Raw genomic sequence first — 13,099 nt, forward strand, 5'->3', positions numbered from 1 at the left:
CGGGGCATCTCCGCACCCGGCCCGGGGAGCTGCGTGCTGCCGTTCCAGCCCCGGGGAGCTGCGTGCTGCTCCTCCAGCCCCGGGCTCCGGAGAGCTGCGTGCTGCCCCTGCAGCACCGGGACATCGCACCCGGCCCCGGGGAGCTGCGTGCTGCCCCTGAACCAGCTCCGAGCCCTGCCGGGGCTGCTCTGCCCGGGCACCTGTGAGCCCTGACAGGGATGAGGGGTCCCTGCCGGGATGCAGGGTGTGTGTCTGTGCAGGGCACAGAGCAGCGCAGGGGAACGGGGCCGCTGGAGCAGCTCGCACCGGGGTCCTGCTTTGTGCTCTGGTGAGCGGTGTCGTTTATTTCTGCCCTCAGCTTGTTTGCAGATGAGTCACCGGGTTTCAGAAGCGTCAGAAGGGGCTGCCGGAGGAAGCGAAACGTGCTTTGTTTTCAAGCACTCGGCGCGGTGACCGTGAGCAGGAAAAGGGGAAGAGGCTTTGAGACACCCGCTCCCCGCGCTGGTCACCGCGCCTCGGCGAGTGAGCACATGGGGGCGCAGGTATTTTCCTCAGGAAAAGGCAGAGAGCTTTCCCCCTCGCCTACTGTGCTTTTGGAACACCGTTTTTCCTCCCCTTAGCCCGGAGGGGTTCTCCCAAGGAACTCGGAGGTGAAGCACAGACATCTGAATCCCTTGTCGTGGTGCTGCTGTGTGCAGCCCTTCCCTGTGGCTGTCTGTCCGCCAGGAGAGGCACGGGGACCGCGGGCACTCCACAGACCCTCCACCAGCCCTCCTCCGCGTGGGAGGAGCAGAGCTTTCCTGACAGGCTGTTTCTGTGCCCTGAGATGCAGGGTTTTTGAGGGATGAACCTTTAGGATGGGTTTGTACTGACATTTCAGCCGTCCAGGGCAATGAGGGGATCCCCTGGAGTGGGGGAAGCTCCATCCCAAAGCTTCCCTGGCACTAAGAGCTCATCTGCACCAGCGAGTGTGGGCACCTCCTCCATGGACACCAATCTCTGTGCCTCCTCCATGGACACCCATCCCTGTCCCTCCTCCACGGACACCCATCCCTGTCTGTCCTCCACGGACACCCATCCCTGTCCCTCCTCCATGGACACCCATCCTGCAGCTCTGCTGCAGCTGGCAGAGGCAGGGCCCTTACAGAAGGTGTGCAGAGCAGCTCTGCCTTGATCTGTCATGCCAGCCTGCCCTGAGCTTCCACACAGCTGGCAGGCAGTGCCCAGCACCCTCGTTCCACATCTGGCAGGCAGAGCCCAGCACCCTCGTTCCACATCTGGCAGGCAGTGCCCAGCAGCCTCACCCCACAGTCCTGGCTGCCCCCTCTTCTGCCTGGGCCCTGCCCGCCTTTCCCCCTGGAGCTGGCAGTCCCAGGTGTGTGTGGCAATGCTTCATCAAGGTACGTAAAAGGTCTCTACTCAGAAAAATGACAGTAACCCGTGTGTTTTTATTACTTCTCTGTTTTGATACAGGGCCCCTGCTTTTCCCCTTGCAGGCTCACATCCCAGCCAGGGTTAATTGTGTCCAGGTCTGGCTGCTGTGTGCAGTTCTGCCCCTGGTGTTTGTCCCAACAAGAACTGTCCCAGTGAGTGTCTGTCAGGATGGCCAGCCTGTGGCAGCAGCTGCTGCAGGGCACTGACAGCCAGTAGTGCCAGCAGTGGGGACACAGGGCTGCAGCTGTGGCTGCAGGGCTGGTGCCCGGGCTCTGTGGGTGTTCAGGGCTTGGCTGGTGGCTGCCAGGGCTGGCAAACTGCTCTGCCCAGGGCTCGCCCGTCCTCCTGCAGTGCTGACCTGTGCCTGAGGGGCAGCAGGGACAGGCACCCACTCCAGTGAGCCCCCAGGCCCAGGGCTGCTGCCTGTGCCTCTCCATCACGTCCAGGAGCAGGGAATCTGAAGGCTACTCAAAGCCACGCTGAAGCAACAACAGGTCAGGTAATTACTGGAGAGAAAAACCAACCCAACACAGCCAGAAGTTCTCAGAGCCATCAATGTTCCTTGAGCTCTGGCCATGCAGGAAAGGTGCAGGGATGGCATCTGGCCAGGGCTGTCCCTGGCACCGTGCCTGTCCCTGGCAGCGCCCTGTGCCCGGGGGGCTCTGCAGGGCTTTGCTGTGTCCCTCCAGTGCCTCGGACCCCAGGGAGACCCGAGTGTGGCTGAGGGCACTGTCCTGCCCTGGCCCTGCCCTGCCTCAGCCTCTGCTCCCGGCCTGCAGCTCCTGTTTCCCGCTGCAGCTGGCAGAGCTGCGCTGACACCATTAGCCGAGGGCGGTGTCACTTTCCCATCCTTGCCAAAGGTGAGTGCAGGGATGCCAGGGATGCCGAGCAAGTCAGAGAGTGAACAGGTTGAGGTCAGGTGAGTGCCCGGGGCGGGCAGGGCGGTGAAGACAAACCCTGGCAGAGCAGCAGCTGCTGCTGAGAACTGTGCGCAGGAATGGAAAAATTAAGCAGATTTCCGCAACTGCCAAGCCCGATTGTTAACTCCCGTGTGAGCACAAGGCGCACCGAGGCCTGGGGCTCTGCTAGGAGGGATTTGTGTGAGTAGCACCTAAACCACAGATCACGTGGAGGCCCTTCCGCCCTCGCCCTGCTCGGAGCGGGGCAGCGGGGCCAGGCACGGGGCTCGGCATACCCGGGCATGGCACAGCGCTCACCCTGAGCCTGGCACGGCACAGAGCTCACCCTGAGCCGGGCACGGGGCTCGGCATACCCGGGCATGGCACAGCGCTCACCCTGAGCCTGGCATGGCACAGCGCTCACCCTGAGCCGGGCACGGCACAGCACTCATCCCGAACCCCAGGAGCTGCCCTGAGCCTCGCACGGCGCAGCATTCACCCTGAACCTGGCACAGCGCTCACCCTGAGCCCCGGGAGCTGCCCCACGCCCGGCCAAGGCACAGCGCTCGCCCATAGCTCGGCACGGCACGGCGCTCACCCTGAGCCCGGCACTGCGCACCCCGAGCCCCGCATGGCCCTGCGGCGGCTCCTGCAGCCCAGCTCCAGCTGCAGCTCCTGCGAGGAGCCGGCCCCGCCCGCGGACGGCAGGAGGATGCAGCACCTGGCCAGCACGGTGGGCACGCTGCCCCGCGGCCGCAGGCAGGTACGGGCTGTGCCCAGGCCGGGACGGACCCGCGGGCTCTCTGTGCTCCGGGCAGGGCTGGGCGGCTGGGAGGGTGACTGCGGGCTGGTTTGGGGTGCCAGGGGAACTCTGGCAGTGTGGGGAGCTCTGTGAGAGTGAGGGATGCTTGGGCCCTGGCTGAACTCTCCATTTCCAGCCATGCTGGCAGCCAGGGAGGGTTTGTGCTGTCTGGGCACTCCTTCAAATGTGCATTACCTGGGGCAGGCGGCCTGGCTGCCCTGTCCTGCAGGGCTGGCAGCAATGACACCACGAGCCATTTCCGTGCGGGTCTGGGGTGTTTCTGTACTGGCTCCACTGCTGGGCTCTTCCCCAGAGCAGCACAGGGCAGCACAATTCCCTGGGTTCGCACAGAACCGAGCTGCTGTGGCTGTCAGTGTTAGCTGAGCAGCTCAGCTCTGGGCTGCTTGTCTGACACGGGGGAGCACAACAGAAGGTGTCTGTGGGGCGTGAGGATCTGAAAGCACAACCAGAAACTCCTCTGCGCTAGCTGTGCTCCCCAGGCTGTGCTTTGCTCGGCTGCAGAGGGGCCCTGGGCCTTCCCTTGGCACACACGTGTGAGGGGACAAGGCAGGGCCAGAGCTGGGGCTGGGAGGGGGTGCCCTGGGGGCTGCAGCCCCACCGGAGCCCTCGGGAACGTTGAGGTGATAGTGGTGGGGCTGGGGCTGGGGCTGGCAAAGCTGAGCTACACCAGGGCCAAGGTGGCACTGCAGGCACCGTGCCCAGGGCAGGGCTCCCTCGCCCAGGCCCTCTCATGTCCCCCAGAAGGATTGATTACACCCGGCCTCCCTCTCCTGCCCTTGTCCCTCGCAGTAAATGCACCCCGTCCATGAGGGGGCTGTTTCTGCCGCAGGTCACACCGTGGCACCATTTCATCCTGCTGGGGAGACATCAGCTCTGCTGGCTACAGACATCTCACTGACAGTGGAACTCCTTGTTCCCGGCTCACTTTTAGGGGGAGAACCCAATAGAAGCCCATGTTTGACACAGACCTGGCTCTCCCAGGTTGCTCTCCAGGCACAGCATCCCTGGCCTGAGCAGGGCCTGGCTGGAGATGCTGTGCAGGGCTCAGGGTGTGCTCTCCCTGCCTCAGGGGTGCTGTGTGCCTCTCCTGGCAGTGCTCAGTTTGTAAACACACACAGAATTTTAGAGGAAAGGGACGAAAGTGAGATGAGCTCTTGGCACAGCAGAGATGTGATCTGTGCTCTGAGCTTGTCACCAGCATCTGACAGGAGGATTTGGCCTCCAGATGCTTTTCCTCCTGGTCAGAAAGTTCAAGCTCTCCTTTGAGCAAGGCAGAGGTGTTGGTGGGATGCAGCAGCTGTTTCTAGATCTTCTCTGAACTGCTGGTTTTATCTGAGTGCCTCAAAGAACCACAGACCTACTGATGCCTTTCCTCTCCCGTTTTACAGCTTGCCCTGTCCAGATCCATCTCCTTGGGCGACCCCACCAAGCCACAGAGGTATGATTCTGTGATTCTGTGATTGTAGAGTCACTGCTCCTGGCTTGTTCTGCAGAAAGGTGTGTGCCAGGAACTGTGGCAGCCCCGGTGGGATTGGGGTGCGAGGCACAGAGTGGTACCCAGCACCTGGGATGGGCAGGTGCAGCTGTGACCTTTGGCTTGGGCACGGGAATGGGCAGCACCACCTTGGGAAGGGCAGCAAGGTGACACCCCAAAGTGTGGTGACACCCCGTGGCACAGGGAGGGACAGTGTGGTGACACCCCAAAGTGTGGTGACACCCCGAGGGCACAGGGAGGGACAGTGTGGTGACACCCCAGGGTATGGTGACACCCTGCAGGCACAGGGAGGGACAGTGTGGTGACACCCAAAGTGTAGTGACACCCCGAGGGCACAGGGAGGGACAATGGGGGGACACCCCTGTTTTGGGTGGAAATGAGGCCCACAAGGAGCAGCTTCTGTGAATTCTGTGTGCTCCTCCTGCAGGAACTCCGTTTCTATATTAAAAGAAGATAAAGAGACGTTTGGGTTTGAAATCCAGGTAAGACCTAAGTGACAAGTTGTTTCACTAAAACAAAATGTGGGGCCGAGTCTGAAGTGCCATATCCCCCAAACCAGCTAAGGCAGGCCAGAGCAGAGGAAGGGTCTGTCAGAGCCTGTGAAATCTGAAGGGCTTACAGCACTCACACAAGACAGGGATATTTCTCTGAGGATTTTTTCATAGTGAAAGTCACAGATGAGAATTTCTGGCCTTCTCACAAGACTGTTGAATGCAGGAGAAATCCCATCCAAATCCAAATAAGAGGCAATGATAGTGCCTTCTTTCCTCCAAAAATAAGTGAATATTTTTGGGAGAATTGTATATAAGAATATTTTCAAATGAGAAAGACCAAAAAACTCTCTTAAAAATTACCTTATACTGGCTTTTTGCTACCTCCTTTAATATGCGCGGAGAGATATGTACTTTTCAGGAAGATGTACAATATTATTCCATAAATACCTGCTAAGCATGACTTTTGGGGCAGGAGCTAAACCATATAGGAAGAGATTCTGTTTGGTGTAGAAGTCAGTAAGTCATCAAGCAGGGGAACCAGAATGTTACCTGGAGCACTGCTAGGGGGAGATTCTGTGTTTGTGGGTTTTTGTCAGAAAGGTAACTCCTGAGCAGCAGGTCTGCTGAAATCCTGGGTACAGCTAAAAAGTGATCCCAGCAATAAAGGGATAACTTTGGGAGCAGAGGCACCTTCAAAGTGCTTTCCTCTGTCTGCACACAAGGGGAAAAAGTGTTTTCTGTGAAATTAGTGTACTAGGAAAAGCTTAACTTTGCCCAATTTGGGTCTGTGACTAATGAGGGGGTCGGCACTCAGCTCGTGAACAGAGGAGAGCTTTCAGAAGGGAGGATAATTGAGTCAATTATTGGGCTTTTGTGTAAATTGTCAGGGCAGATTTTCATTAAACGTGGCATTCTGATTAAAAATAATTGTTCTTGGCGCGTTTTCTTCCTGAACATACATTCAGTGTGAGCACTTCATAGGGCTGCAGAGAGGCAGCATCCTTCAGCTACTGAGGATGTTTAGGAGCTGCAGTTCCATCACTAGGAGATAAATTCAGGCAAAACAGAATAAGATGATGTGGAACATTAGGTCTCCATCTGCAGGGGGCTCATGCTTCACTCGTCACTCTTAGTTTAGGCACCAATTTAACAGCTATTCCAAAGGCTGGAATCACCAGGGCACGGGGGGATTTGGCCAGAACTTCCCCGGCCTCCCTCCCTTTGTTCCACCCTGGCTGAGAAATGTGGGGCTCCCAATGAGCTGTCTCTGGGCTGGAAGGGGCAGTCGCAGGTTTCCAGGAAACTGAGGTGGTATTTGCATGTCGCAGAAAAGGTTTCCTGCTGCCGCGGGACCCAGACAGGCTGCGGAACCGCATTTTGCATTTTTCTGAATTCTTGTCAGCACCCATAACCACACCAGGGATTTAGAGTAATTACAGTTACTAAATGTTCAGCTAAATGTGCACGTCAAAAGTAAAAAGCACTTCGAGGAGCGTGGGGATGTGTGTGGGTGACAAGTTCCAGAGGCCAGAAGAGCAAAAGTAAGTTTAGATCTTCTGTCTCTTCAGCTCCCATGCAAACTGAGCTGGCTGGTAGCAGCAGCTGACTCCACACAGCATTCCCAATGAATTGGAGACAATCCCCTGGAAAGCCCCAGTCCCATCCTGTCATGTTCCCCTGGGAACATGAGACATCCTTCCAGATAGCCATTCCCACCCATGCTGACGTATTCTTGGTTGAAGTCACAGAGTTTTTAATGCTGAATAACCAGCTTGCTGTAAAACTTTTTGTTAAAAAAAAACAAAACAAAAAACAAAAAACAAAACAAAACAAAAAACCAGGCATCAGCATGTTTTTAAAACTTATTTGTTGTTTTTCTTCCCCCCCAAACCCACTGTGCAGGCACCTGTCAAGTGTCTACTGTTTTCTGCGGTACAGATGCATTTTTAATTGTTGGATTATAGCATTTTGATCTCACTTGCATGTAGTGTGCTCTGCTCATCACAGCCTTCTCATTGAAAAAGTGCTGAATTTACCTGGTTTTTGTGGCTGCAGGGTCGGTAACCGTGTCCCTTTGGCATTAACAGACCGTCAGGTTCCCACACCAGAATGATTTCTCCCTGGAGGTGTGCACGTGTGTCTGCAGGATCCAGGAGGAGAGCGCTGCCCACCGCTCTGGCCTCCAGACTGGTAACTGTCCCTGGGTGCTCCTGGCCCTCCGGGGTGCCGTGGCTGCTCCCCTGGAGCAGGGCAGGTGGGCAGGGGCTGCTGATGCCACCCTGGCCTCTGTGTGTGTCCCTGGCAGGTGACATCCTCACCTGTATCAACGGCGTCAACGTCGAGGGCTTTGGGCACAAGCAAATAGTGGACTTGATAAAGTCTTCAGGGAACTACTTGAGGTGGGTGTCTCTCCTTTGGGTGAGCTTTGGCCTCGTTTCCTCTGCCTCTGAAGGCAGCACCCTGCTGCCCCACAGCCCTGCAGTGCCTGGGGCAGAAATCCCCAGGCTGGGCTGGGCAGAGCCTCTGTGCCTCAGGGCAGCACCACCCTTCCCACAGGTTAGAGACTGTCAACGGGGCCTTCTTCCTGAGGAAAATGGAGCTGGAGACCAAACTGCGGGCTCTCAAGGTAATGGGATTAATTGTTTGTTCCCCTGTCAAATGGAGATGGCTGTGGCTCACTGCTGATGGGGGCAGTGGGTGCCCATGGGACAGGGGGTCCTGGCAAGGGCTGACACCCTTGGGTCCCTGCTGCCAGCACCCCCAGCCACCCCAGCCCTGGTGCCCCTGATGTTATTTTATGGAAACCAGGAATAGAGGAGGAATGTGCTCACAACCCCAGCACTGCCCAGGTGAGCTTAGGCTGCTCACTTTGGGCGTGGGAATCTGCACGGACCTCATGGACTGGTGGGCAGGTGCCCCCCGTGCTGTCCCCAGGCACAGCCTCGCCGGTTTGGCGTTTTTAGCCAGCTCTGCAGAGGTGTGTTTCACCCCCAGCGCTGAGGGAGGGCAGCTGAGGGCATTGCATTGCTGGGTGTTGGATTGCTGGTGGCTCTGGGGCTGGCAGGATCTCCAGGGGTGCTCCCAGGGCGGGCAGGGGTGCCTGTGCCCTTCCCTCCTGTGAGGTGGGGTGCTGGGCAGGGCTGCAGAAGGGCGCTGGCATGGCCTCAGCTGGGTGAAGGGGGCTCCATGCTCCCCAGGCAGGTTCCAGGCTGCTCCCTTCCCAAACGGGACAGGGCAGTGCTTCGGCTGGAGCACCCCAGCCATGAGCCAAGCCCTGTTTTCTGGAAGAAGTTTGCCAAACTCTGGCCCAGCCGGGTGTTTCCCGAGGGTGACCTGCGCTTGCACAGACTGTTTGGCTTCCCTGGAGTGACCGAGCTGCTGTTCCCTGTCCCACAGCAGGCGCTGCACCAGCGCTGGGGAGAGCTGCGGGCGCTGCTGGCCCGGGAGCGGCTCCTGCTGCACGGTACGTGTGTGGGGGACCCTTCTGTGGAACTCTGCAATCCCACCGGCACCGCCTTCCCTTCCCTGCTCAGGAGGGCGAGGGGCTGGCCTGGGAACGCTTTGTGCCGAGGGCAGTGACCTTGGCTGCTGCTTGACCAAGGGCTCCTTGCGTCAGTCCTGGGCTGGGAGTTTATGTGGGTGGGAAAATTTTCCATTCTTACTTTGGCTATATGGGGAAGGGGCTGGGTTGGGTTTCCTATGGACTGCCCAGGATGCAGGGAGCTCCTCACAAGCAGGAGCAGCTGCCCACGTGGGAAGGGACTGCTCCCTGTGCCAAGGGCTGGGCACCATGCTCCCGGTGCTGCCAGGGCACAGAGTGCTGCTCATGGCGAGGGGTGGACTGGACAAGCTGCCCTTTGGCCAAGGCTGACCTCTGGCCAACGCTGCTCTCTGGCCAACGCTGCTCTCTGGTTAACACTGCCCTCTGGTTAACACTGCCCTCTGGTTAACGCTGCTCTCTGGCTATTGCTGCCCTCTGTCCAACGCTGCTCTCTGGTTAACGCTGCTCTGTGGTTAACGCTGCCCTCTGGCCAATGCTGCCCTTTGGCCAACGCCACTCTCTGGCCAATGCTGCCCTCTGGTTAACGCTGCCCTCTGGCCAACGCTGCTCTCTGTCCAACGCTGCTCTCTGGCTAATGCTGCCCTCTGGTTAACACTGCTCTGTGGTTAACGCTGCCCTTTGGCCAACGCTGCTCTCTGGTTAACACTGCCCTCTGGTTAACACTGCTCTGTGGTTAACTCTGCTCTCTGTCCAACGCTGCTCTCTGGTTAACGCTGCTCTTTGGTTAACACTGCCCTCTGGTTAACGCTGCCCTTTGGCCAACGCTGCTCTCTGGTTAACACTGCCCTCTGGTTAACGCTGCTCTCTGGTTAACTCTGCTCTCTGTCCAACGCTGTTCTCTGGTTAACGCTGCTCTCTGTCCAACGCTGCTCTCTGTCCAACGCTGCTCTCTGGCTCACGCTGCTCTCTGGTTTCCAGGGGAGGTGAACGACAACGCCCTGCTGGGCTCGCTGGAGCCGGTAGAGCCGGGCTCGGTTGGCGGCTGCAGCTCGCCGGGACCCTTCCTGCCGGGCAATCCGCGCCTGTCCAGCGAGAGCAGCTCCCGCAGCCGGCTGAGCTCCATGACGGTGGGCAGCGAGGACAGCTTCTACCAGGGCAGCGCCGCCGAGGACTGGGCTGCGGAGAGCCTGAGCCGGCAGTCCAGCCTGGACGATGACTGCGTGTTCCGCAGGGACGGCAGCGGGGCCGCGGGCAGGGCCTCGGTGCGGCGGCACCGCAGCATCAGCCTGGCCAGCAGCGGCTCCGCGTCCCCGCTCTGGGACAGCGGCAGCGGCTCCAGCGGCTTCGGCACCCTCCCGCGCAAGAGCCGCAGGGCCAGCGTGCGGAAACACCTCCTGAAATTCATCCCGGGCTTCCAGCGCGCCGTGGAGGAGGAGGAAAGCCGGGTCTGATGTCACAGTGTCACCCTCGATGGCCTGGGGCTGCCCCATGGGGCACACGGCGGTGGCACCTCGGGGCACTCAGACAGCAGCTCTGATCAGAGCCACACACCTCTGGGGTTTTAATGATTTTCGTTTTCAATCAGAGCACGCTGCGGACCTCTTCTTCATTAGCGTGAAAAATGAGCGACTCCAAAATGTGAAGAACCTTTGCAGAACTTCCTCAGCGAACTCTACTGTTAATAACAGTTTTTAATTGAATGCGAAATTGATAGCTATTTATTTCCTGTTACCGGAGTCAGTGTCTTCCAAAGGTCTTTAATAAAATGAGTGCTTCTTCTAAAACCAGTTACAGAGTCCCATGGGAAGAGGATGGAGCCTGGAGTGCGTGGCAGAGAGAGCCTGGGCAGGGTGCTCTGGAAAGAAACTGCTCTGCCAGGTTTGCATCCATTGTACAAACGGTGTGACAACCCAGGGCTGGCTTGGTCTGGCCAGCTGCACCCTCTGCCAGCTGCTGATGCCCCACGTCTTGCCAAGTGCCTCATTCCAGGGGATGTGGAGAGGACCCTCCTGACGTGCACATGTCCCCAGGCTGCTCTGCAGAGCCCTGAGGGGTGTCTGTGATGCTCCTGGAGCAGCTCTGTCTGTCCTGCAGGAGTGACCTCCCTGAGGCATGAGAGAAGGGCAGAGGGCTGTCCTGCAGGGACGGGCAGGATTGGTGGCACTGGCAGGTTGGTGACACCCAGTGACCCCCCCGGGTGCCGTGCTGGGGACCCGGCCCACCAGTGCAGGAGCTGCCCCTCAGTCCCACGTTCCCCCTGCTCTCAGCACTCCACACCTGCTCACAATGATTTCCCCAGAAGCTGAAGCTTCAGGCAGCAAGGCTCACACGAGAGCGTGTGTGGAGCGGGGATTAACAACCATGGGCACAGAGGTGAACAACAAGAGGTTTTTCGCTCCCTCTCCGCACAAAGAAAACGCTGTTTGTTCAGCCCGAGCAGCCTAATGATGTTTTCCAAATACAACTGGAAGCACTTAAAATGTAATTCAGGACCTTGTGTGACTCATTCATTCGCCTGTTGCCCGGGCAGCCTGTGCAGTTGTACCCTCAGGTGCTGCTGTGCCAGGGTTCTCTGGGCTCCTCAGAGACCACAGGCTGAACCCAGCAGCTGCCCTGCGAGATGAGCTCCAAACAAACACAGTCTGTTCCCAAAACTCCTCTGATCCACCAGCGCTGCTGAGACAGAAGAGTCAGCACTGGCCTCTCTATTTTCTGTGGAGGGGATTAAACAGCTGGAAATATGGCACAGCTCCTGGAAAGATGAAGGGCACTCAGGGGGCTGGGGGACAGTCAGGGGAGATGGGGGACAGTCAGGGGGGCTGGGGGACAGTCAGGGGGGCTGGGGACAGTCAGGGGGCTGGGGGACAGTCAGGAGGCTGTGGGACAATCAAGGGAGAAGCTCCCATGGTGTGTACATGGGTGATGCCCTGTCCATGCTGCCACACCGAGTGCCTGCAGTTCAGCCTGGGACCCCCTCTGCTCTGGGTCCAATATTATGACCCATGATTTTCTGCCTCAAAATAGGGTTTGACTTTTCATTGCCAGTAGAACCAGCAGAAAGGAGAAAAAAAAAAATCAAATCAGAGTCTGGTTCTATTTGGCCAAAACATTGAGTTAAAGGCAGATGTGGGGGTGTGCAAAAGCACCAGGGGCAGAAAAACCAGAACATCTTGTGAGAGTCGTTGTAGGGCCCAAAGGGAATGGACAGCTCCAGCACTGAGAAAGAGACCCTGGAGTATTGCAGAGTGCAAAGGTGAGATTCCTCTAGGTATGAGTGGTTAATTTGCCACGGTTTGGGATACAGGCTCTCCCTGTGAGCGTGGAAAGGCTGGGGGAGCCTGAGCACCCCACAGGCTCAGGCTGAACAAGTGCTGCTGCCCCAGCAGGGTGAGAGCACGCCTGGGGTGCCTCAGGATGGCAGTGACACGTTGTCACCGCAGTCACAAACAGGATGTGGGTGACAGCACCGAGCCCTGCTGAGCCCCAGCCGGGGGAGGAAGGAGCTCACGGGCCAGGCAGAGCACTCTGAAATAAAACCAACTGCAACAGCTTTTGAAAGGCGTTTCTCCTTTCAGAGAGCACTCTGGGTGGGTCCTGCTGTGCCTCTGGGTCAGGGGCAGGAGCAGGGTGGGTGCACAGGCAGTTGGGACACTGACAACAGAGGCTGGGGTTGTGCTCTGTGGGCTCTGCACCTGCAGCAGCAGAGCTCTCACTGGTCACAGGGGTGCTGGAGGGATGCGAGAGCTCCCAGCAGCCAATGCATCTTTTCTCTGCTCATCCCCCAGGGGCTGAAAGGGTAACACAAGTTTACTGCAGAGTGCAGCTGGGTCCTCAACGAATGCAATTGGATTTCAAACTGAACATTTCAATTAATTTGATGGATGCTACAGAGCCTGACCTTCTCAGGGGACTTCACTGCTCAGCTGAGTGTTGCCCACTGCTCAGACCCTCCCACCAGGTCCTGACTGCTGGGTTCCATCCTGTCCCACAGTCAGGGATGTGGAGCTGCATTTTGGGCTCCATCTGGCCCCACATTCAGGGATGTGGTGCTGCCTCTCTCCTGCTGCTCTGCTGGTTCCTGCAGCCCCACCCTGTGCTTCCTTTCCCCGTGGCTGTGGGGCCCCGTTCCCCGTTTCCCTGTTCCCTTTCCCCTGTTCCTCTGTGCTGGTCACACCCAGGGCTCAGAGCAGAGCATGGCACAGATGGCCATCGAGGGCAGCTGAGCCTGGCCTGCTCAGGGGGATTCACTCTTCATCCACAGACAGAGCCAGCAGTGAGTCCCGGTGCTCCTGGCATGGACCAGCTGCTGTGAGTGGGGTCACACCCAGCCGTGGCTGTGCCACACCAGATTGGACAGAATAAAGGTTTTTCATTTTTAAAAGCCTGAAGAGGCAGAAATCCACCCCGTGGGGGCTGTGCAGAAGGAATTGTTCCCTGCCCTTGAGGGGTGGT

At 58.1% G+C, this 13,099-nt stretch overlaps 1 protein-coding gene across 1 annotated transcript; it reads left to right on the forward strand.

Annotated features, from left to right (window-relative positions):
• The first annotated feature begins 2,219 nt into the window (after window positions 1-2,219).
• Window positions 2,220-10,407, forward strand: CYTIP (cytohesin 1 interacting protein). Its single transcript, XM_064718293.1, has 8 exons — window positions 2,220-3,096; window positions 4,545-4,594; window positions 5,079-5,133; window positions 7,233-7,335; window positions 7,451-7,544; window positions 7,702-7,771; window positions 8,542-8,608; window positions 9,626-10,407. Exons 1-8 carry the CDS (start codon window positions 2,965-2,967, stop codon window positions 10,096-10,098), a joined length of 1,044 nt encoding a protein of 347 aa, XP_064574363.1. The 5' UTR covers window positions 2,220-2,964; the 3' UTR covers window positions 10,099-10,407.
• The last annotated feature ends 2,692 nt before the right edge of the window (window positions 10,408-13,099 follow it).

This window comes from Zonotrichia leucophrys, chromosome 7 (genome assembly GCF_028769735.1).
Source record: "Zonotrichia leucophrys gambelii isolate GWCS_2022_RI chromosome 7, RI_Zleu_2.0, whole genome shotgun sequence".
Taxonomy (NCBI): Eukaryota; Metazoa; Chordata; class Aves; order Passeriformes; family Passerellidae; genus Zonotrichia; species Zonotrichia leucophrys.